The sequence below is a fragment of the Gasterosteus aculeatus genome, chromosome 10, assembly GCF_964276395.1.
Source record: "Gasterosteus aculeatus chromosome 10, fGasAcu3.hap1.1, whole genome shotgun sequence".
In the NCBI taxonomy this organism is placed as follows: Eukaryota; Metazoa; Chordata; class Actinopteri; order Perciformes; family Gasterosteidae; genus Gasterosteus; species Gasterosteus aculeatus.
Window position 1 is genome coordinate 16,808,424 of NC_135697.1, and position 24,676 is coordinate 16,833,099.

The 24,676-nt window shown below is 46.3% G+C and overlaps 3 protein-coding genes and 1 pseudogene across 13 annotated transcripts; 2 read left to right on the forward strand and 2 right to left on the reverse strand.

The window, feature by feature from the left end:
* Positions 1–126: 126 nt before the first annotated feature.
* LOC120827050 (adaptin ear-binding coat-associated protein 1-like) lies at positions 127–3,724 on the reverse strand (annotated as a pseudogene). The gene is made up of 8 exons (XR_013450978.1): positions 3,556–3,724; positions 3,016–3,126; positions 2,271–2,378; positions 2,115–2,197; positions 1,833–1,941; positions 1,463–1,610; positions 1,214–1,307; positions 127–897 (listed from the first exon to the last, which is right to left on the reverse strand). The product of XR_013450978.1 is annotated as an adaptin ear-binding coat-associated protein 1-like (transcript).
* Positions 3,658–14,348, forward strand: LOC120827004 (uncharacterized). 10 transcript variants are annotated; one of them, XM_078081311.1, is made up of 11 exons: positions 3,658–3,953; positions 4,510–4,633; positions 4,761–4,834; positions 5,391–5,546; positions 5,992–6,120; positions 6,314–6,434; positions 6,519–6,694; positions 7,229–8,456; positions 8,797–8,943; positions 9,348–9,506; positions 14,215–14,348. In XM_078081311.1, exons 3-11 carry the CDS (start codon positions 4,766–4,768, stop codon positions 14,238–14,240), a joined length of 2,211 nt encoding a protein of 736 aa, XP_077937437.1. In that variant the 5' UTR covers positions 3,658–3,953; positions 4,510–4,633; positions 4,761–4,765; the 3' UTR covers positions 14,241–14,348. The 10 variants fall into 10 exon arrangements, with proteins under 10 accessions (XP_077937437.1, XP_077937434.1, XP_077937433.1 ...); XM_078081308.1 differs by lacking the exon at positions 14,215–14,348 and adding an exon at positions 9,987–11,520 and having other exon boundaries at positions 3,658–4,237; XM_078081307.1 differs by lacking the exon at positions 14,215–14,348 and adding an exon at positions 9,987–11,520.
* A 41-nt stretch (positions 14,349–14,389) lies between these two features.
* Positions 14,390–19,364, forward strand: LOC120826798 (germ cell-specific gene 1-like protein). The gene is made up of 6 exons (XM_078081314.1): positions 14,390–15,091; positions 15,967–16,161; positions 16,561–16,620; positions 16,991–17,149; positions 17,283–17,394; positions 17,571–19,364. Exons 1-6 carry the CDS (start codon positions 14,896–14,898, stop codon positions 18,241–18,243), a joined length of 1,395 nt encoding a protein of 464 aa, XP_077937440.1. The 5' UTR covers positions 14,390–14,895; the 3' UTR covers positions 18,244–19,364.
* A 709-nt stretch (positions 19,365–20,073) lies between these two features.
* Positions 20,074–24,398, reverse strand: LOC120827003 (visinin). Its single transcript, XM_040189671.2, has 3 exons — positions 23,873–24,398; positions 21,879–21,990; positions 20,074–20,730 (listed from the first exon to the last, which is right to left on the reverse strand). Exons 1-3 carry the CDS (start codon positions 24,251–24,253, stop codon positions 20,645–20,647), a joined length of 579 nt encoding a protein of 192 aa, XP_040045605.1. The 5' UTR covers positions 24,254–24,398; the 3' UTR covers positions 20,074–20,644.
* Positions 24,399–24,676: the final 278 nt, after the last annotated feature.

The window sequence follows — 24,676 nt, forward strand, 5'->3', positions numbered from 1 at the left end:
TGTAATGTTGTGGTGCCGGAGACCGTCGGCTTGGCGCCCGACTCGTATGTATGCGTCATCTCGGCCTCCTCGTCGCAAACATTAGATGTCCTGTTTTTGATGATTTTACACCGGTGTCGAGGTACATTTTTCCAACAGCATTTATTTCAAGTCAACAGCTAATCTGCATCTTTAAATCCACCTTTTGAGACATTAACATTGTAGAACAGGCCAAACCACCATTCAGTCATCTGATCCCCTCTTCAGGCTAGAAATACTACTGTATAAGTGCTAAATCCTGTAAATGTTAAAAGTTATTCACACCATTCTTTTTTGTATGATTATATATATATATATATATATATATATATATATATATATATATATATATATATATACACACATACATACATACATACATATACACACACACATACATTAGACAGCTTGCTGCTGTCATTTCCAAATGATTCAGGGAAGTTATGAATCATTGGAAATAATACAAAGGCCAATACACAAAAAGAAGATTTAAATGCCGCCTTTAGAGCAATAAAGAAACTCTTATAGTTAAAAGTAGTTCAGCAGCTCTGAACACATCATTCAGTCACAGAGAGAGAGAGCGCGCTTCCATTCTCCGGCTGCAGAACTCAGATCTCCTGCAGGGGGAGCCGTCGCAGTTGGAAAAGACGAAAAGCTCTGAACAGAGCGCCATCTACTGGCCGGGCCATGCAGTCGCATTAGAGGAGAGGAAACATAAAGAAAAGCAAATGCGTGTGCGTGTGCGTGTGTGCTTGTTCCTCGGTGGGATGCAGGGGAAGCCTGGGACACAGATGCAGGTGTGATGGAGATCACATCCAACAAGACTGCGGCGACTCAAAACTGGATCCATTCTGCGTCCGTGACGGAGGGGAAACGGAGCTGGAGACGGATATTTGAATCGCTTATTAGACAGGACGATACCAGTGTTTTGCTCGTTCAACAACAAGCCGTTTTAAAGATCTGTATGATGTGGAAATTCCCAAAATACACATTTTATTTTGACATTCATTCTACGAATACTACAATTGCTTCATTTGTTCGTTTAGTTATTAACCAATTGTATTTGAATAGCTTTGCTGTACTGTTGTAGATAAATATCAGGAGTCCTGACATCCCCCCAAAATCACCCCCAAAACAGGTCCCCATTAAAATAAGAAAGATGGCCACGTACTTCTGGTACCGCATGAGGAGTTACCTTGCAGGAGCGGAGGAGTCTCCCCACAGGTCGGAACTGGCGTTGGTCTGAAACACTGTGTTTGAGTTACTGCTGTCCAGCTCCAACAGGCAGTCTGACCGGGAGACACACATGTTACATACATGTTAAACTCATCAAAGAAGCAGCTCAAACCCACACGTCGCGTTTCTCCGCAGCGCTAAAGAGCACGACTCATTTAGATGATTAAGATAATAGGTCCTGTAAAGCTGCACAGAGATGCTAACATACCGGTTACCATGTCCCCGGTCTGAGGGACAATGTTGTGATTGGGTGAGCCTGACAGAGGAGGCGGGGCTATCCTCCCTCCAGGTGGTGGTGGGGGGAGTACAAACCCACCTGCGCCCTGTGGGCGGGGTTTATCCCTCTTTTTACCTTGCTAGAGGCAGGGGGGGGAATGAATGGTTACAGTTCTAACATCCAGTTTATTAGCACGACTTCTTATTTCTGTGCTTGGAAGGATTTGTGATTTACAAATGTCCCTCTAACATCTACAGCGACACCAAAGCTTCAGTTTCTGTTTCATAGGCAGCAGGGTGTGTCATTTCTGACAAAATAATTTGAAACTGCAGCACAAGCTGGACATTTAAAAAGGTCCCACCCCTACGTTGAGTGTGATGATCTGTCCATCTTTGAAGCCCAAGTCCAGTGTTGGTCCCGAATCCCCGAGCTGGGCACTTTTACTGAATTCACGCTCCTGTTTCACCCACCTGCAGAGACGCATCCCCAACCAACAGCACGGAGACACAAATAAACAAAGCGTCTCAGCGGTTTCCGAGAGAAACCACAGCAAGGGAAGTGCTGTACGCCTCATAAATGCAGCAGAGCAAACTCAGCGTTTAACGAGTGTGAACGCAATCACGCGACCCGGGTCTCCGCTTACTTGAAATGGTCCTGCGGAGAGACGTTGAAATCAAAAAGAGTCCCCTCGGTCCCCGAAGCCGACCCCGATGAAAGCGCTGCGACCTGCGGATGACAGAAGACGTTTTAGTGACCGGCACGGACGGCGTCCTTGAGAACGCGCCGTCTTCGTCCTCACCGTTGTCGTCTTGTATCCGCAGAACGAAGCATCGGCTGGAGCCGCTGACGGTCTCCGCTGCCACGCCGGGGTGCTCCTCGATCGGTGCCTGGGCGAACAGCCCCCCCGCAGGACAAGAGGAGGGCAGGGGGCCGTGGGTCGGGACCACATCATGGCGACGTCACTCATTGGTTTGCGGACTGATGCTACACGAAGCCTTGAGTTGGAGATTTTGCCGTCGCCCTGTTGGGTTCATTAACTGTTGAGAAGAAGTCTCAATAACAGTAAGCCCCCCCCCCCCAAACCTGGCCTGCTTTATGGTCTGTTTCACTCTGAATGGACCGTAATTCACTAAATGAACATCATGCTGTATTTAATAACACTTGAAACTAGAGACTGAGACCATGAATTCATGTTTACAATGTTTACTGAGGGAATAAATCAAGAGAGAAGTGGAGTCATTTCCTCATAGACGTCTATGGGAGCAGAGGAGTCGCCCCCTGCTGGTCACTACAGAGAAGTAGAGTCATTTCCTCATAGACGTCTATGGGAGCAGAGGAGTCGCCCCCTGCTGGTCACTACAGAGAAGTAGAGTCATTTCCTCATAGACGTCTATGGGAGCAGAGGAGTCGCCCCCTGCTGGTCACTACAGAGAAGTAGAGTCATTTCCTCATAGACGTCTATGGGAGCAGAGGAGTCGCCCCCTGCTGGTCACTGCACAGAACGCAGTAGAACTGGACGTTGTGTCACAGCGACGTCCCACCTGAGACTTTGTCTTCCAGCTTGACGAACGGCACCGGGCCCCTGGCTGTGATCCTCATACAACCAGACCAGTCCGGAGTGTCCAGCTTCCAGTCAGCTGCCCTGTAGACAAGCGCTTGGTGTGATGTATCGACACTGAATAGATTGGTATTAGTATTGTATATATTGATTTTAATAACAATGCTAGTTGAGCCCACTCAAGATTTTGAAATAAAGCATCATAAAAAACATATGCTACACAATATGCTGAATGTGATATTGTTCAAATACTGTAGAGAGAGGTACTTTACTTCTTTTAGGGAACTTTACAAATATGCGTCACAAGGAAACTTGATATTTCTTAACTCCTCTCATCACCTCAATCTCCCTTCAGATTCGTTTTGGACGAAAGCGCCTAAAGGACCCTGGTCTCCACCTCTCCTCGGAGACACATAGAGGCCCCCTCGACCCAACCATTGGTAAGCATAGCGGGCAGTGAGGGCGGACTGTCCGCACCCAGCGACCCCGAAGCACCGCAAATCCCCATTTAACGAGCGGCGGTTACTCCGGTCCCTGTACGCGCGGTTGGAGGCTCTCGGCGGGCCGCGATACACGCTGACATCGGGCTTCACGCACAGGAGCGACTCGTACTCGCCCTCGGCCGCCATCTTGATTCCGCCGTCATTGAAGTCATAACCACCAACCAAAATGCATTGGAAATGTTACTTAAGATACGATATTGTAATTTTTTAGGAAAGCCAGATAATTTCCTTTGATTTATGTTTCTCGGTTCCACGCTACAGAAATGTAGATTTAACGTTGATTGAGGATAGTAAATACTCTGAGGGGGCGTGACCAGCAGGTGGTGCCGAACTCAGGGGAAGCGGAAGTCGTCGTCGTCTCGTCTCCTCGAAGAATCCTGCATATCTCCCCGGTGGTGTAACTCTTCTCCTTCTTCCTCGGGTACTCTCCTTCGCCCGCGACTGGGCCGCCGTCCCTCTAACCGACAGCCGCGACCGTCCCGATTCGATCGCTAACGTCGGGTGTCCGCGCTCAGCCCCGCTGGCTCCGTTACGTTACGTTCGCCCGTTAGCCGCGTCAACGGCTTCCGGGCCGCCCGCGGTCGCTCTCCGAGGTCCTGAAATAACGTCCTCACGCACACGTCGACTCGCAGCTGATGCGGATCGGGCCGGTCGTCCCACCTGCGCTGTGAACGAAGGGTTTCTCCCGCAACGAGCTAACTAACGGTAGCTTGTAGCTTGTAGCTCGTAGCCTGTAGCTTTTAGCTCGTAGCTTGTAGCGTTTAGCTCGTAGCTGGTAGCCTCGTAGCTGACCAAACGTTAGGTGAAGATGTTGTGTTTCGTCGCGGTGATTATGACAAACTGACACGAGCTGTCGCACATCTTTTCCGCTGCTCTCTTCAACCGCGTGTTCGTTATTGTTCGCTTTCCGACCCAATGCCTCCGCTCTTTTCATTGAATGTTGACTGGTCTCCCCCCCCCCCCCTCCCCCCTTTCAGGTGAAGGATCTGGTTTCTGAACATCCCGAGTCAATGCAGTCAGGGGGAGATAAAGCTTCATGGATGTACTCTCACTGAAGCAACCTGAAAGAAAATACTTTTCACGCCACAGACTCCACTGAAGGTATGGTACTATGGTACTTTGTGTGTGGTTTCATTCTTAATAATGTGTATATGTGTGTGGATCCTTCTACTCTGTGCTGACTCTATAAACATTTGTTTATTCACATCAACGATTCTTCCCCCTTCAGGCACCATGACGTCCTCTATGCTCCGCCGCCAGCTGAAGAACCTGGTCCAGAACTACTCTGAGGCTGAGGTCAAGGTAAAAGAAACTAACCGAGAACCAGGTGGACCCTGATATCCCCATTGTGTCGATTTAATGTTCCCTCCTCCCACAAACACCAGTACAAGATGACATTCAAACACACTTTGAACAGATACGTACAAATTAAATACACTTCTGTGTATGGCACACTTGTACAGCATGAGTTTGAGAAAAAGTGGGCCCACCAAAGGTTTGACCTAATAGGTGCAAGAACAGTAAAACAAGTCATACATTTAAAGTTTCTACTGCAGCAAACAATGACAGTTTTCTTAAATCACAGTGAGACAATCACTTGTATTCTAATCTTCAGGTTTTAGGAATCAAGGAAATCTGGGCTGTCCTTCCAGCCATTATGCTCATCTGATTATATATGATGTTTAATAGACGGCCAGAACCAATTATCATGTTTGTTAGCATAAAAAATTCAATTGGTGCCACTAGTGACTTGCCTCATTGTAATTACGCTTCATACGGGAGTGAGTGTCACAAGCACTCTGACCTTCGGACTGCCAGCAGTATTTCCTGACCTTTCTTGCTTGGCTTCTTTTTGCAGGTGAGAGAGGCGACGTCCAATGACCCGTGGGGCCCGTCCAGCTCTCAGATGGCTGACCTCTCTGATCTGACCTACAACGTGGTGGCCTGCAATGAGATCATGACAATGCTGTGGAAGCGCCTGAAAGACGACAAGAACTGGAGACACATCCACAAGGTATCAGCCTCCAGGTTTTCAAAATACCAATACAACCATTATTTGAAAAGGCTACGTGGACCTGTAGCACCAGAACCCACTGCAGTGTGATAACAAGGATTTTAAGGCCACCCAAAGATTCAGCATTTCTCTGGTCTCCAGCAGTAATGGCTTTCAGTTTAAATGTATTCACAATACCATTAAAATACAGTATTTCATATCATAAGCCATGATTGAAATGAGTTAAAAGGGACACTGATAAGCCATCTGAAGATTGACAATATGGGTTCAAACCAAAAGCGGATAGTGGCTTGACCATTTGTTTTTCTAAAAAAAGTCAAACTTTACAGTTTCTTTTATTTCTTTTTTGAAGTTGTTTTTAATTTAACCAGGTAAAATCCATTGATCATGTACACTTTTGTTTTGCATAAAAATGTGTTCATTGTGATTTTCTTTTTCATACCAGTCCCTGACACTGCTGGAGTACCTGTTGAAGACCGGTGACGACCGTGTGCTTCTGCAAATGAAAGACAACATCTACATCGTCAAAGCCCTCACAGAGTATCGCTTCGTAGAAAAGGATGGAAAGGATCAGGTGAATCTTTTAGTATCCATTAAAGGTTGAACGCTGTGGATTAAGATTGTCCATTAATGACACTATAATATCCATATCATCATACTCCTCTAGGCAAAGTTCAAAATGTGGCGTATTGCACATTTGTAAGAATCCCTCAAGAAGACCATGGTCATAGTTAGATAAGAGTCTAATCTAAGCCTTTCTGTCCCAGGGTGGAAATGTGCGAGAGAAGGCCAAAGTTGTCCTTGTTCTCATGGAGGATGATGATAAACTAAAGGAGGAGAGAGACTTTGCAGTCAAAACCAGGGAGAAGACTTCAAAAAATGCTGCTGGTTAGCTATTCTCTCCTAAACTGTAACATGCCAATTGTTTGGACAGTTTCTCATTGAAGTCTATTTTTCATTCCTCCTAACAAGCCTCATCTACTGATGCCATCAAGGATCCCAACTACAAGCCATGCTACGTCGTCGGGTCCGCAGGGCTTCCATCCTTAGACAACATACCGTCAGTTGCCGACTTGACCGCTTCCTTCGCCGCCCGCAAGGAGGAACGTCTAAAGCAGGAGGCTGAGATGAAAGACAAGGAGCGGAGGGTGAGTGGAAATCAAGTACAGAGCTCACAGCAGTGGACATAAATGGACAAACAAGGGTCGTCGTGGCGCAGGGGGTAGAGCGGGTGCACTGGGAACCGCAAGGTTGGTGGTTCGATTCCCTGAGCAAGACACCTAACCCCTAATTGCTCCCCAGGCAAAAATGTATAAAGCCACGGGTTTAAAGTGTAATGTAACTCGCTTTAGATAAAAGCGTCAGCTAAATGACCTGTAATGTAAATACTACACCACTGTAATGCAGTGCCAACCGTGTCCTCAAAAATAACTGGTTGTATCAACATCTTTTTAAAGTCTGAAAAAACCCAATGCTCCATAATATAGTCTATGAATGCAAAAAGATCAGTCAAAAGAGGCTTCATTTGTAATTAGGTCACAGAATGCTATAGATTATTCTGCAATCGATTATTCTGCTTAAACAACCTTCAATCTCCAGTGTTAGCAGGATTTGTTACGTAACACCACTAACGAACCCATTTGTTAGGGTTTGAATTTAACTCTCTAACTGTAATATCCTAGGCCAAGATGAGTGAAGAAGAGTTGAAATGGGAGGATGCCGGCAAAGGCAATGATGAAAAAGGAGGTGCTTGGGGAGGGGCGAAAGCAGAGGAGAAGGAGAAGGAGGAAGAGAAGGTAAAAACAGATGCTTGGGGAGCCGCGACAGAACCTAAGGAAGCTGCAGATCCATGGGTCACAAACCCAAAGCCTGACACATCTGATACACCCACCAGCGGTGATCCTTGGGGGGCTCCAACCAAAACTAATGAAGATTCATTTTCAGCTCAAAAAGATGCCTTTGCTGCTCCAAAGAAGGAAGGAGATCATTTTGCTGCACCAAAAGATTCAGACCCCTTCAAAGCCCCAAAGGACGATCCCTTCAAAGCCCCAAAGGACGATCCCTTCAAAGCCCCAAAGGACGATCCCTTCAAAGCCCCAAAGGACGATCCCTTCAACGCCCCAAAGGACGATCCCTTCAACGCCCCAAAGGACGATCCCTTCAACGCCCCCAAGGACGATCCCTTCAACGCCCCCAAGGACGATCCCTTCAACGCCCCCAAGGACGATCCCTTCAACGCCCCCAAGGACGATCCCTTCAACGCCCCAAAGGACGATCCCTTCAACGCCCCCAAGGACGATCCCTTCAACGCCCCCAAGGACGATCCCTTCAACGCCCCCAAGGACGATCCCTTCAACGCCCCCAAGGACGATCCCTTCAACGCCCCCAAGGACGATCCCTTCAACGCCCCCAAGGACGATCCCTTCAACGCCCCCAAGGACGATCCCTTCAACGCCCCCAAGGATGACACCCCCAAGGCCCCCAAAGATGATCCCTTTACCACACTGGCATCATCTAAAGATGTCCCCTTTACTGCTGCATCAACATTCCCCAAAGAGGATCCTTTCTCCACATCATCAAACCCTACAAAAGAGGACCCTTTTGTTGCACCAACAACACTCCCAAAAGAGGATCCATTCAAAGGGCCATCCAGTCCACCTAAAGATGATGCGTCCGATCCCTTCAATGCGCCTCCACTGAGCTCGCCTCAAGATGCTGCAGATGCATGGGGTGCCCCTGCTTGCTCTCCACCCAGTGACGGGTCACATACATGGGGGGTGCCGTCTGCTCAAGAGGAAACAAAGGGTGGAGACCCCTGGGGGGATGGGACAAGCACCTTCTCACCTGTTGATAATGCTGATGCATTTGGAGATGCATCCAAACTGGACAACGACCCATGGGGGGCTCCAGGTAAGAAACTGTCATATACATTCTGCTAAACATCTTTTATCTTTGCCAGATCTTTCATCAATATTCCATGGCATTCCTTAACACATGGGATTCTCTCAGGTGTCATCAAAACTTTGAACCTTTGAAAGCAAGCAAGTGGATCTTTGTTACCTGGTTGTGCCGCTGAAATAGAAATAGTAAGGACTCTGAGCAAGATTAGAAAAGCACCTTAAGCTGACATACACAACTATATGAACAACAGAAGTCCCGAAGTCCCAACAATCACACTGAAATGTTTTTCTCATCGGGATGATATCGTTTTGTCCTTTTTGAACCATAACGCTGTATTTCACCTGTCAAGCTGCAGCTCCGGTCAGCACAGATGATGCATGGGGTTCACCTGCTCCCCCCGTGGCCTCCTCCCCGTCAAGTGGTCCGTTTGGCGATGGAGCGTCTAAAAAAGGTGATCCTTGGGGTGCGCCAAGTAGCGCACCTAGCAACGGGGCAGGTAGGTCACACGTGGCTGTTTTCTCAAATCCATTAATCCATTATTCACGGTATTAAAACATCAGTGTCTGCTCGGTACTCAGCAATTAAAATGTTCCGCTCTGATTAAAATCAACTAAACTTTTCCTCTGAATAGTTTTAATATGGCTGTTTTTAGCCCATAACACATTACCAGCTGGCTTAGTGCTTGGCTGGAACGGGTCACCCTAACAACGTAACAGTTTTTGTGCCTGATTCTTACTGTTTACTTCCGTTTCCTCCATTTCACCCCCATCTTCGATCAGCAGCTGGCTAACAATCTGTAACCCACTAAACCTCTCTTCCACTTTGCTCTCTTTTCCTCCCTGACCTGTCCCCAAAAGAAAATACCTTTTAGAGTAGAATTGGACCTGTATTGTATTGCAGAAGAGCGACCGGCGCAGAAGGAGGAGGCGTATAGAAAGACTGCTTCGTTTCTGGGCTCTGCGGCGGCGCTTGTTGACTTGGACAATCTATTTTCTTTGAATCCCGAACCCATGCGGCGACCAGTCGCCAGCACGCTCCTCGCCCAGACACAAGCCGTCGGTAAGGAAGGAGAAACCGCTTCGCTCTGGGTGACAATAACCGTTCTTTGACAATGGCTTGGTGTGGGATCATATGTGGCACGCTTGATTTAAATGGATGCATGACCAACTTTAAAGACTGGATAATCCCTGAGACACACAAATAATTGCTGGGATGATGATTCACATGCATTCCACTACTGTTTAGCTCAAGTCCAGAGAGGAGGTGGGTGAGACTGAATCACAAGTAAATATTGAGCAATAGGTGTGAGTGGAAAAGATTACTGTAATCCTGTGTGATGCCCCACCCCCCCTTTTCTCGCTGCATACTGTATAGATGTTGTGACCTGAAGTTTAGTGTAGAACCCAGTGTAGATTAACTGGACAAAATATAACTTTTCTCACCCCTCTCTCCCTCTGCTCTGGTGAATTTTCTCTTTACTGTAATACTTTAACCCCCCCACCCCCCTCATCCTGCTGTTGCTCCCTCCTAATTTCCCAGGCGCTCTCAAAGCCAGAGACATGACATATGGCCCTGTGCCCGTTGCACGTATTTCCCTTCATGAAACCTCAAGCCCGCCCCGCGGCCCATTTGGTTCCACCCTTGCTCCCTTTTTCGATGCACCTTCTGACAATTTTGGAGCTGCTAATCCTTCCAGTGAAACTCCCTTATTTCAGCTACCGTCCCATACCACAGGAGTTTCACACTCGCTCTTAAACACGCTGCAGGGGGCTCCCCCACGTTCTGCAACTGGAATGGTACAATCCGTGTCTATGGGAAGGAAGCCACAAACGGGACTCAACGTGGACCCCTCCTCTGGAGGACTGTTCATGGTGCAGTCGGGCTCTCTAGTGGGGAATCCCTTCACAGACCCCCTCTTAATGGGAACAGAACTGGGTCAGTCCAGTTTCTTTGGCGGGAATTGCCAAGCAGGGGTCTCTCACTTAGGAGAATCCACTGAACGGGCCGGGGGGAGAGGCCCCCTCGACCCACAGTTGCTCTCAGGCAACGGGTCGGCTGACACAGTGAAGAAAAACAACAATCCCTTCCTTTTCTGACAGCTGGAAGTGGAACATTCCCTACTAGATAAATACGATATATCGAATGACCGCACTTGGTGGTTTTACATGTTTCTCTAACCTAAATGTATGTTTCGCTACCATTTTTCCAATTACAGACCACAGATATTGTCTTAATATTGTTTACGCCTTAAAAATATAACAAAATGGATTTTCACTTTCCCTTTTTTTTTTTGAAGAAGAAGAAGAAGCAACATTTGACTAAAACATGCAAAACCACTTGTATGATCCCTCAATTAACCCCATCTGGTCCTCTGCTAAACCCTCCTCCGCTTGTAGTCTGCACACGTTAACATACCATGTGGCATACCTTTAACGGAATACACAAAACGTGTGTGAAATGGTGTTTGAATCCGATCTATTAGTTCGGCCATCCTCCTTTTACCCGTGGCACAAGTCTGGGAAGCGGGGAGCATCTTAACTGTGAGTCTCCGTGGAAATACTGAAGAGTTTCTGTAGATGTGAGTGTGGACCTGTGAGACATGGACAGGACTGGAGGTTTGTGTGAGTGTGTGTGGGTGTGTGTTCAGTATAAATTGTGCTGATGTAAATAGTGGAAGTAATCACAGATGAACCTTGAAATATACTGTATATTAGTGTTAAATTCCTCAGTAACTATTTATTGATAATTTATCGATACATCAACGGCTTCCAACAAAGACAAGTTCAGGTCAACTTTTGTCCCCGTGTCGTCAAACAGACGGCTCGACCGGACGGTATTGATCAATGTGTGGTTTTGTGATTGGCTCCAACCTGATCACGGCGTTATCAATCAACTCAGTAACCAACGGTGGCTTTTTTTTTCTTCCTGGTTTGATTCATAGTCGTTGTTGATTTATTGTGTAACTGAACGCGTCCCCGTTGTGTCTCCCCAAACGGAAAGAAGAAACTGAACTGTGTCGTTGTGTGATGTTTTTGCTGCAGCTTTGGCTGAATAAAGTCTGAATTTGAACATAGCAACGTCTTTAGTGTGTCTGTGCGTGCGTGAGTGCACGCCCTTCATCTCTAGTGTGGTTAATGTCACATGTCCACGCTCCTGCATGTCTTCATGGTGTCCCTCGGGGCTGGAAATGCACGTGAAAACATCACAGTTCAGTCTATCAAAATCCATTATGAATAATCTATGAAATACATTCGTTTAGTGTTTTTCCTATGAACACTACGTTTATTCAGCACTGTAGCTTTTCCGTATGATATTCTCTCCTTTACGTTTTCTCCGATCAGATTTGGTTTCCTTAGCATCTCATTTATTGGAGATTCCTTTGAGCATAAATCATACAACTCATGAAACCGACCGGCTGTCACCACAAGAGGGCCATAAATGCACACGTTAGAAGTCTCTTATCAGAATATCTTTGAACTATTAAACATTTCAATATATTATGCTGAAGGGAAATACATTTTACCAAAGTACTTTATAAAAAGTAAATTACTTGAGTAACTGATTTTGTATACATTGAACCTCTATACACGCCTCAAAGTAAGAGACTTATTCTCCCAATAAACAACTATCAAATATGTGAGCTTGTGGTTGTTGAGCTTCTTAGTGATGAATGGTTTTAGTTCTGTGTGTCCGCTGACCAAATACCACAAAATGAGACGTGTAAAATAACTGAAGACTCATAAATCCCCTTTAAAGAGAGAAAAGCAAAAGGCGGTCTGGCTTTTTGCTTCTCTGTTGTTGGGGGGGGGGGGGGGGGGGGGTCCATTGTCTCGTATAACTGGTTATGATTCTTGCATTTAATAAAACATGCCTGGAGAAGATCTGTCACTGTGTCCGTGTGAGGCCACGGAGTCAGTTAAGGTTGACGCACAGCTGGATGAAGAGAGGAGGGAGCGTGGGATCTGCTCTGAGCCTCTAAACATGGGGGGGGGGTTCTGATAGTGAGCATGTGTCACATTACGACACAGCAGCCCGGTGACTCCCAATGAGTCTGGACTTTTAGCCCTTTTTACAGATGGAAGTCAGATTACATGATGCACAAACTGTTCAAAGAATAAACATACTGTTCTGCTGGATTAACGTATAATTAAACATCACATCTTGAAGAACAAAATGTTTAAATAATATATATATATATATATATATTATATATATATATATATTGTATAATATACATATACATACAAACACTGTATGTACAGTGTGCCTCTGTTTTCTCACAAAGCCAAAGAAATTCAACGGAGGAAAGAACCTAGAAAGTTGGGACAGACTGTTCCAAACATGCCGTCGCCGTTTTACCAATCAGAGATTCAAACCGCCGACTCTCGGGCGTGATTGCCCAAAGCCAGCGGCCGTGCACGCCGCACAGCTGGACCCGTTTGCATTAAGAAGGGTTGGAGTTTACACTCATCTCAAAGCAAAGCTGCTGGATACCACTCGGTCAGATTAATCCGTGTTGGAGCAGAGGTCACCAGGGTCACCATGTATACGAGCTGGCGAGATGAGGAAAACTAGAGAGAGAGCGCGAGAGGGGGATGAATCGACACAATATGGAGAGCAAAGGGAAGGGAAAGTAACAGATGGATTTGTGAGGATTAGAGAAATCTGGGGTGGGTTTCCGATGGAAACTCGCCCAAGACAGAGGAATATGTGATGAGGGAGCGCAGAAGAAAGGTGAAGGGAAACCGAGAGCCCCGTCCGAGGCGCCGGCAGGGGAACGCGGTGAGTCGTTTTCTCACTTTCTGCTTGGCTGCTCCAGAGGGAGCTGATCAGATTATTCAAAGCCTCAAAACTGTATTTCAAATGGCAGAGGACATCCTAGCGTAAGATTTTATTAGGGGTCGTATTTGTGGAACAGTATTGTATTATTAGAACATTTACACATTTATTACATATTATAGGAATATTTTGAATATGTCACTCATCCTAAACATCGTGTAGGTTAGTTGGAAAATACATTTTTTACGTTACTGACAGAAACGCTGAAACTGCTGAAAAGCATTGACTGTAATTAAAAAGTGGATCTATTCGCTGCGACGTCACCGTTGGTTTGTGCAGCAGAGGTTTGAAGCCTTGAGTTGGACATCATCAACATTGCCTGCTTGCTTTTTGAAAACACAATGTCAAAGTTGTAAAGTTGTAGGACGAAAACACATATAAGCGATGGTGGGGTAGCAACATGTCAGTCACACGGTAGCCCCGCCCACTATCATACCCCCGCTTTATGGTCTATTTGACTAAATTTACCATAATTCACTAAATGAACATCATGCTGTATTGAAGACGACTTGAAACTAGAGACTGAGACCATAAACTCATGTTTACAATGTTTACTGAGGGAATAAATCCAGAGAGAAGTAGTCATAGACGTCTATGGGAGCACAGGAGTCACTACAGAGAAGGCAGTATTAAAGCATTTAAGAATTGGCTTCACTTCTCAGACCTGGAGGTTGACGCCTGCTGAAGGGAGAAACCGATGACATCAACTGCATTATGATATGATGCTGCAGATTGACCTCTGACACCCGCAAGCCAAACTGTTGGTTGAAGGCCCCTCGTCCTCTTAGCAGAATGCTGCTTGGAAATCTAAACCCTTCCAAACACAGCACACCGTGTTCAAAGATCTGGAGAAGCAACAAGCAATAACAATAAAACAATGTTCAGTGACTCAGCTCTTCTTTTCTTAATCTTCCTTCTTTACTTTCAGGGGTCGTCCAGACAAAGACAGCATGAGATTCACTTGACATTAATCCTGCAAGATTACCAAAGATTACCAAGGCCAGAGGTAGGCCTGAAATACAATCCCTCCTAGAGAGGTGGAGGAACAGGTGGAAGAAGGGGATGTGCCCTCGGAGCGCGACTGATCCGCAGGATAAGATTAAGGCATCCATCCTCGTCCAAGAAAAGCAAACGTCATGAACCAAAAACCAGAAGAAAGATGGTAGAAAAATGGGGTAGTGCTGCGGGTCGGCGACTAGAAATGGCCTCGTGCCGTAACGTCTAAGAGACAAGGAGGTCTCGAATTCAAAGGCCATGAACTACTTTCCTGGATTTCTTTGACTGCAGCTGGAGCGGGAGGAGAGCCAGAGTTCCTCCTCTGGCCTGCACATCTGTCTGTGTCTTACTGGCAGTGATTAAATCCCCCGCTTTTCATCTTTCTGTGTTCCACTCTCCGCTCTCAGCCTCCCGTCTGTCGACCGCTCGCCTTTCCTCAACTCGCCCAGCCCTCCCTCCATCCCCGATCCCTCCGCCGCCCTCTTTGAATCACTTCTGCGCTCCACGACAAACAAATCCCGATTAGTCAGCAGAAAACCTCAGAGGGCCGAGACCTCCGAGGCACTCGAACAAGTTTCTCCCGGGCCTGTCGACCTCACGGCGAGAAGCGACGATGCTGGAGAACATGTCCAGACGTAACCGCTCCCTGCTGTCGCTCTCCCTGACCTCCATGGCCCTCACGCTGTCCGTCTGGGCCTTCTGCACCTCCTATTGGTGCGAGGGGACGCACAAGGTGGTGAAGCCCCTCTGCCTCTCGCCCGTCAAGTTGAAGAACTGCGGGCAGAACGACAGCCAGCCGTACACCACAGGTGAGGCCGGGAGGCAAAGCCTTCAGGCGCCACCGACGCGCAGGTGCTCAGAAACCCCAAAAGGTTTGACCTCAGATTCGTAGATCTCTTGTAACTCTGCTGCAGGCTCATAAGGTGCTGGTGATGCAGAACCCGACCCAGCTAGAACCCCCCCGAGGTAGACCGATGTTAGCGCCGTTAGCTGCAAACTACCAGCTCAGCCATGTTGAGAGCCATTTAGAGGCAATCCCCCACTGCTTCAGCAACTTTATCTTATGAATTGAATCAATTGAGTTTCGTTTAGCACGTTTTCCATTTTATATTCTGAACTCTCAATTAGATTTGGTAGAAAGTTTGGACGTAATTAAGAATGATGTAGACCCTGTAAATGTGTAAAAGAGGGACTATTGCACTGACTTGACTGGCAACAGTCTGGCAAATGTTTCATACTAAATAATGCAGGTGGAATTTTACGTACAGTATATGAATAATGTAATAATGTAATTGTAATGTAACCAAGTACTTGCAGAGATTTAAAATGAGACTTTGTGGTATCCACAGCATTTCTGTTGCAACTCATATTCAAGTTTTCAACTGATTTGACTGGAGGAGATTTGCATAATCCCGACTAATCTCAGAATTGTGTATTTGCATCTGCATGTTATCTGGAATCACTCACCCGCTGTCTTATCGCTCAGCACTGAGCCTATGACAGATTACCTGACGGGGGGTGTTTCAGGTCCGGATTGTGTTTCACTCCGTGAACTACAGAGACCCTCCCGGGATTAAGAGGTTAAAAAGGCTCCCGAACTACCACGACAAGAAACAACGCTCTGTTTCTGCACCTCTTCCTATTTCTTTACTTCCTTACTCCTTCATTTCTTCGCTCCACCCAGAGGCCCCCACCCCGGACCCCAGGCAGCAGGCCTCCAACGTGACGCTGTCTCCGCTGCAGAAGGAGGAGCTGGCCTCCACCAGGAGGAAGCAGATGGCCAACGCCGTCCAATACATATGGGAGACGGGCGAGGACAAGTACATGCTGCGCTACTTCCACACGGGCTTCTGGCTCTCCTGCGAGAAGCACAATGAAGGTGTGTGTGTGTGTGTGTGTGTGTGTGGAGCGCACAGCTCACTACACACCTGGGTTTGTACTCTAAGGTTCAACCTTAAGGATCCTTGAAGGAAAGGAATCACTAGCACGCATTGTTCACCTGAAAGACACTGTGACTGGTTGACATTTAATACTTTCTCCCAAAGGCATTTAAACTGTCGTGCTCAACAGACGCAGTAGAGATTAGAGATTCTAGTTCATCTCGCCCCTAAAACTACGCAGCCCTAATCCCTGAGCTGTTGTTGTGAGCACAGGCATACGTTGTAATGATGGTTCAGTAATATTCAGAGACAGAGATGTAATATTTTAACATAATAACAACATGAATCAGTGACCTCGTGTTCAGCGCCGTCACTCTTCTGTGCGATTGTTCCTCCAGGTGAAGATCAGGAAGAAAAGTGTCGCAGCTTCATTGAGCTGACCCCCGGAGAGACACAAGGTCAGTAACAGTGTCTCCACCACCAAAAACCAAGTATCTAATGTCGTCACTTCCTGTACTAATACCAAACTGTGCCTGCTTTCAAAACCTCACGTGAGTCAAAGCACATATCCGTAAAATGTACTTTAAGCATGAAATCAAAGTGTTCATTGTCCCCTGGATGAAGAGTCTGGTTGATCTTCCCCTGTTTTCTGCTTTGTGAAGATTCATTTACCTGCAAATCAAGAGGTTTCTCTGAAATAGGCATAAACGAACTGTTATAAACGGGCAGGTGGGCCATAAACAACACAATCAGCCAAAGTAAGAAGAACAAACAGAAGCCTTGAGTGAATCATTCAAATCTACAGTGAGACGTTTTGTCCGCCCGCAGGTGTCCTCTGGCTGGCGGTCGTCAGTGAGTTCTCCTACATCGGCCTGCTGGCCATGGGCTTCCTGCTGATGTGCGTGGAGGTGATCTGCATGTGCGCCAAAAGGGAGATGAACGCCCTCAAGTTCAACGCCTTCGCCGCCATGTGCACCGTCCTCTCAGGTGGGGAGTCGGGGGGGGGGGATCTTCTCTCTGAATCCTCCTGTGGCTGAAACCAGCAGGAAAATGTTTTTGCTCTATTTTTCCCTCCTCCCTCCCTCATTCTCTCACATACGTATTTGTGTTGCCCCACCAGGTTTGATGGGCATGGTGGCACACATGATGTACACCACGGTGTTTCAGATGACCGTGAGCATCGGGCCCAAAGACTGGAGGCCACAGACCTGGGACTACGGATGGTCTTTTGCGTCAGTTTCTTCCAATTTCGACCCCCCAAAAATATATTCATATCAGCTTAAACTGGGAGATGTTGCTGCAGAAAAGAATATGTGATCTCTAATTTGGAGAATTGTGTTTGTGGTGTTAATACCCGAATGGCTTTGGCCTGCAGTTGTGATCTCCCGGCTCGTTTCTCCCTCCCCAGCATGGCGTGGCTGTCCTTCAGCTGCTGCATGGGGGCCGCCGTGGCCACGCTCAACTCCTACACCAAGACCCTCATAGAGATGAAGCGCCGGGCCCGGGTGAGGCTGGACGAGGCTCGCGCCGCCGCCTGCGCCCCCTCCTACGAGGAGGTCCTTCGGGCTGGAGGGAGCGTCTACTCCGTCAGTCAGCTGATCCAGCTCGGCCAGCAGGGGGCGCTCATGGGCTCCCTGTGGCCCAGAGGATCGGGACCAGCCATGGGCCCCCTGGCGTATGGGGCCGGGGGGGCGCTGCTTGTCGGCGGAGGGGGGATCGGAGTTAGAGGGGTGGACGCCATGGGCTTCGGGGTGGGCGTGGGAGGAGCTGGAGGAGCTGGGGGAGCGGGAGTTGCCCTCTTCGGGGGGAGCGGGGTTGGGATGGAAGGAATGGGGGCAGCGGGAGGAGCTGGGGGAGTGGGAGTTGCCCTCTTCGGAGGGAGCGGGGTTGGGATGGAAGGAATGGGAGCAGCGGGAGGAGCTGGGGAAGCGGGGGGATGCGGAATGGGGGGGCGGAGGCTGGTGGACCCTCATGGCGTGGTGGTGGAGGGATGCTGCGCTGAAGGATGTGAAGACTGCGAGCGGGAGATGGACGAGATAGAATACGCTGTGCAGGAGGAGAGAGAGGACTCGCTCTGCTGAGACTTCCATAATATCCATCGTTCTTCCTAAGTATCCGGCTTCCCATCATAGTTCTGGACTGTGTTCTAAACCAACTCACAGCTCCAACGCTCACACCTTTGCTTTAATGAGGGAGGTTGGACGCCACCATGGAGTCCGTGTGCAGCAGGAGAAGCACAAACATCAGGAGTAAAAGGTGCAAAAGGGAGTTAATTGTACACATTTCTGCTAATAACTTTGTTATTTCGTGACAAACCCTCGTCTTTCCAAAGAGTCAGTTTAGGGATATCGTCTTTAAATATGGTAGAAATAATTAGTCCAGAGAAGATGATGATGAGATGTTCCACTGGATGAACAGAAAGCACTTTTTTGATACTATGCGATGATTAGAAATCTCTCACCAAATCACATTTTCCTACAAACAGGTGATTGTAACTTTGTAAATTCAGCCTTATACACCGTGACCTTTTAGTCTTTATGTGCTGATATATCGCATAGATCATAGATCATTTCTACACTCACAGATAAGTATAATCATCAGGACCTAAAAAATCTAAATATATTTAGTTGGCTTCGTGTCAAGAGAGCAAATAAGAAATGATTTGTTTATATTTGCCACATAAATAACTGGTTCGCAGTGTTTTTCTCTGTTGTTTCCCAGCGTACAGAAACACGATTAAAAGAAGATAAAGAAGATTACAGCTGTTAGAAGGATGCGGACATTAAGACAGATGTTTGAAATGCTGGAGATTACGTCAATGAGAGAGAGATGATAAAGGCTGTGAGGCAGCAATAAACTGGATCCATGTGTCAATACAAAGTAAAGATGAAATGGAGTTTTACAATTTAGCCTTTCAGTGCACTGCAGTGAAAGTGATCCCAGTATGAATCCGTCCAGTTTCTGTGTGTAACGCATGCATTTATGTAGTTTTATTTTTAAAAGCAAGGCTGCAGCCTCTATTTGCAGCTTCTTGTTGCACTTTGAGTTTAAGGAACGTTTCAATGACACATATTGAAGATGTATTTGCTCGAGAAGCTTCCCGAGACGTGTTTCAACTGTTGTTCTGGGTATTTTATTTTGGAAGGAACCCAATGTTTTATATTACCTGTTTGGCGAACTAATAAAATGTTCCAATAAATAGATTTGGTCTCACAATGAAGCACACCCGATTAAACCTTCTCATTATGAAGCAATAAGATTATCTTTTATATGTTAAATCTTTGTCACGGTTAAATCATCCCAACTGCACACATATTGAGACTGATTTTTAAGATTACTTTTGAGATATTTAGCAAACAATGATTTTAATTTATCATTAAAATTCGAATTTCTTCCCAGTCTAAGCAGCAACGTAGAAAAGGTGTGCTGGTTAATCACGTGGACAAGGAGAATCGTAAGGATTATCCTCCGGGTGACGGTTCATTTAATGGAATTCCTCTGCTTTTGGAGATTAACCCGCTGGTCTCAAAGGGGGTCGACTCGAGCGCGTGGGGATCAGCTACGCCACATTGTTCACCGTCATGACAATATTATATAAAAATATACTTACATTTATTATGTAAAAATACATTTAAAAAAGCAAAAACCTGTACGTGGAAAAATGCCCAAATCCAGTAATGGAAAGAAAGCCGCTGTACGTCATCACTTAGCCAGATCTGGAGGTCGGCCTCACAGAGCTGTGACGCCATTAAGCCCCGATTTATCTTCTTTTTGAAGCACCGCTGATCCGTTAACGAAGCTTAACACTTCTCAGCGCAATACTTTGTCCCACAATCCCAACTCTATCAGTGGTAAACGTATTACCTGAAAGCGAGACAAGAGCGGAAAGGAAGACTCTCGACAGCTTAAGGTGTATAACAATTTCTGATTTATTGAATACATTGTGGAGGGAGATCAAGGGCCAATACTTCATCCCACACTCGGTTTTACAAGGACGGAGGTCTGCTCTGCGATGGCCACCACTTCAGCTAGCTAGAACATCAAACGTGTGCGACTGTGCCACATGGAGGAGCTGGAAACCGTGAAAGACAACAAAACTCAACAATAACAAGCTTACAGTTCAACTTACAGGTTGGTTCACCCCCCAGTTAGATAGAGACTAGGCTGCCCAGAGGAGAGGAGGAACATGTTCATGGGTCAACTAACTCTAACCCGTACCGACCAGTTGCTACGACACACCTGCACAATTACACCATCGCCAGATATGTACTCTAAACACTTTTCAGCTTGAGAAAGACGGTTTTGCGCCTCAACTATCGCGACTCGAGGTCAATGCATCAACTCTTCTTTGTGGTTTTCAGATCGGCCGATTTCGTTTGAACCGCGTGATACAGAAAGCATTAATTGGGTAACGCGTGATTTAAAAAAAAAAAAAGAACTCCTGGAGGAGATTGTGATCCCGGCAACGGAGCGAAGGACGAGTTACTTCGCAGGCGAGTACTGAATCAAGCGAAGAGCGTCGTCGTTCTCCAACACGCCCTGGATGAACTCTCCCTCTGCCACTCGCTCTGCAGGGAGGAGAAGAGGAGAAGGAGGAGGAGGAGGTCACTTCAGGGTCATGGAAGTTTGATTAAAAGAAGCACACTCGTCTATTAATGCAAATGTTTCAGTCATTGTCGATTAATGGAAACTTTGTTTTTCTACTGGAGGTTCTCTGTACTCAATCATCTGATTCAGCTGCTGCTGAACGCTGTCGCACGGACGTTACGCCTCTGTCGTCGCTTTGTGTCTCTTTAAAGGCACTTTGCATTTAGTGTCGTTGTTTGGTATGTGTTTGTGGTCAGTTTGTGTCTCTTTGAGGTTGTTTTACGTCTCTTTGTGGTCAGTTTGTGTCTCTTTGAGGTTGTTTTATGTCTCTTTGTGGTCAGTCTGTGTCTCTTTGAGGTTGTTTTATGTCTCTTTGTGGTCAGTTTGTGTATCTTTGAGGTTGTTTTATGTCTCTTTGTGGTCAGTCTGTGTCTCTTTGAGGTTGTTTTATGTCTCTTTGTGGTCAGTTTGTGTATCTTTGAGGTTGTTTTATGTCTCTTTGTGGTCAGTTTGTGTATCTTTGAGGTTGTTTTATGTCTCTTTGTGGTCAGTCTGTGTCTCTTTGAGGTTGTTTTATGTCTCTTTGGGCTCCTTCAGTGTCTTTATGTATCTTTGTCGTCAGTTTGTGTCTCTTTGAGGTTGTTTTATGTCTCTTTGTGGTCAGTTTGTGTCTCTTTGAGGTTGTTTTATGTCTCTTTGTGGTCAGTTTGTGTCTCTTTGAGGTTGTTTTATGTCTCTTTGGGCTCCTTCAGTGTCTTTATGTATCTTTGTCGTCAGTTTGTGTCTCTTTGAGGTTGTTTTATGTCTCTTTGGGCTCCTTCAGTGTCTTTATGTATCTTTGTCGTCAGTTTGTGTCTCTTTGAGGTTTTATGTCTCTTTGTTGCCCAGTTTGGGTCTCGTTAAGGCTGTTCTGTCTCCCTGTGGTCATTATGTCTCTCTTTGTTGATGGATTATGTCTCTTTGTACTTTGTGTCTCTATTCGGACGTCTTTGTTTTGAGGGTCCTTGTGGATCTCTCTGCTCTTTGTGTGTCTGTGTGGTTTACAGTAGGCCAGTTACACCGCAGGACATCCACATGAGGTTGGAGTAAAGTTTGCAGTCATGTCTCCAGCCACCGCGCTGCATCTCACCGTTCTCCCCCTTATCAAAGAAGTTCCAGAGTTTATCTGCCCTCTTCTCAGCTGTGTTTTCATCATCAGCCAAAGTGGCTATCTCGTCTTTAGGAATCAGCTTGAAAATCGCCTGTTGGGGAAAAAAAAAAAAAAAAGACAAACTGGTTAAAAAATGAACAGCATTTGACTGTTTTATGGGTTATGAGAGGATGGAAACCAAAGTGAAAAAACATTAGTCTGTATTCTAATTTCGTGATTGCAAACAGAGAAAACCCCTCTCAATAATATCCTCCATTATCCAAGAGTCTCATCTATACGTTTTTCTTGGAACACCAACCAACTCTTTCCTCTTTGTTCCGTGATTATATGACCTGTCATCTTTAGAGTGTAAACTTAGTGGCTATGAATTGGCTCGCAGGTGAAATCAGGGTCCTAAATATACTGTATAATGTCTTTGACTGAACCCAGCTGTGTGTCCTTCACGCTGTCGGGTCGGTTCCAGTCTCTTTAACCCAAAATGTTGTGAATTATAAACCATTTCCTGATTGTTAAACAGATTGTATAAATATCTGAAGGATTTTATATTTCAACTTTTAATAATCTCATCAGCTATGAGAAAAAAACTACAAAAAGCTGTCAGCGGCACGAATACTAAAACCACTAACCGCTATTGCAGGCTGTAAAGAACAGAATTAAATCAGTGATTAATTATCTTATCCAGCCTGAATAAAAATTGGGATTTTTTTTTGTTCTCAAACTCTTTTCACATATAGTTTTCTATAGAGGGCAGAAGTTCATCTAAGTCAACTCCAACTTTATTTCATAAACAGGAGAGGCTCCGTAGCAGTAATCAAGGATAATAACATAGAAGATACAGACCACAATAATTCACCGTACCAAGCGAAGCTGCTCACCGGCAGAAAGTCGTGTGTCTGATCTGTTTCTGTTGCTACTTCCTCCTCTGCATTGAGTTTCGAACATCCATTTATGTTCTTTATTTGTATATTGTCTTTTCAAAATAAAAAAAGTATTTTTACTCAGCCTTTACTTTTACGGGGATTTCTGCAGCAAAACAATTGGAAAAGAGTCGTTGTTTGGTTTAAAATAAGCAAGTTTGTTAACTCATGCGATGCCTTTATGAGAAAGGAGCAGCAGCCTCACAGGTATGCAGAGACTAAACGAGTCCACTGATGAGGCGATGAAGGATTAATCAGCCAACATGATGATATTTTGATCACTTCGTGTCTGACTGGTTAAGAGCTTTAATGACGAAAACCTCCGATGCACCAAAAGAAGCAGAATGTCAGAGTCGCAAAGCGTCCTTTATGCAGATGATACGGTCAACTCTATTTCATTCTGCAGACAAGAGACGGTTTGAGTCTTAATGTTGGTTTCATTTTCAGCTTTGAGTGTCATTAATTACCATTTCATGTTTGTTCTTATCTGAAATAGTCTTTCTCTTTGTCCTATATTTACAGATCCTTCCCTCCTCAACCAGAAGCCCTCTGAAGGCTGAGCCCTTAAACTGTTTATCAATCAAGTCTAATCTCGCGTCTTGAGTTACCTAACGAGGGTAATACCGTAAGACGCCATACTCTCGGGGATGCAGGTCAGTTTGGTGAAGGAAGAAAAGCGTGTTTTTCCTTGAGTGGGTGCTGACGAGGATGGAAGCTGCTCTTAAAAACAGTTGCACATTCCAATAAAGTGACATCTTTCCATGAGATGATTCGCCCCAACACCACCTGCCGCTGGGATCTCCATGTGGCTTTAGATGCCGTACGTATCGCATCGCAGCTCAGCAAGTCATGATCTTTCTCCCGTTCCCCCCACAGTTAGGAGAGAGCGTCCTCTGCCCACCTAAACCACGTTCAATCACCCGGAAAACTCTGCAAAAGCCACAAACAGATTCACTCAAAGCACTGAAAACCTGGTGGATTAGCCTTAGCATCTGGTAGCTTAGCGAGATGAAAGATCTGGACCACGGCGCCACGTCCTGTTCCTCCACAACTCACCGTGCAGATTTCCTTGACTTCCGACTTGGTGATGTATCCGTTCTTGTCCACGTCGAACAGCGAGAAGGCCCACTCCAGTTTACTCGTGGTCTTGCCCGTTGACGTCATGTGGAGGGCGATGATGTACTCCTTGAAGTCCAGCGTGCCGTCGTCGTTGGTGTCGAAGGAGCGGAAGACGTGCTGGGCGTACGTTTGGGCGTCGCTCTCCGGGAAGAACTTGCTGTAGATGTTCTCGAACTCTTCTTTTGAGATGCGCCCCGTTGGACACTGCCTCTTGAAGTTCTCGTACCACTGGGCGATCTCCGTCTCCGTGAACTTGGTTGAGAGTTTCAGGTCTGCCAGAATCTCCTTGGAGACGGCGCCGCTCTTGGTGTTGCCCATCGTGGACGGTGTGTTGGCGGGATGTTTGCGTGTGCAAGCGAGGACCTGATCTTCTGGAGGATTCCACGGGCTGCTTCCACTCCTCGGCTGCACAGTCCTTCTTGATCCCGGTCGTGGCCGACGGCTCAGTCCACAGAAGCGTGTGCTGTGGAAGGAGCAGAAGCAGCCCGGTAAGCCCGTTAAGCCAATCAGCCGTCGGTAATACCAGCGAGAGGTGTGACAGACGAGGGTCATCGCAGGTCGATGTCTCCGGTGTGCTGCTCCAGACACGAGTGAGCTGCATTAAGCCAAGTGAAATCCCGTAAACCGCGTTATTATTCTGTGGTAACGGACTCGAGCACCGAAACCCAGGAAGTTAAGAAAAGGGTCTCATGGTGACACTCGTTATTATTATTATTATTATACTTATTATATTTAAATAAT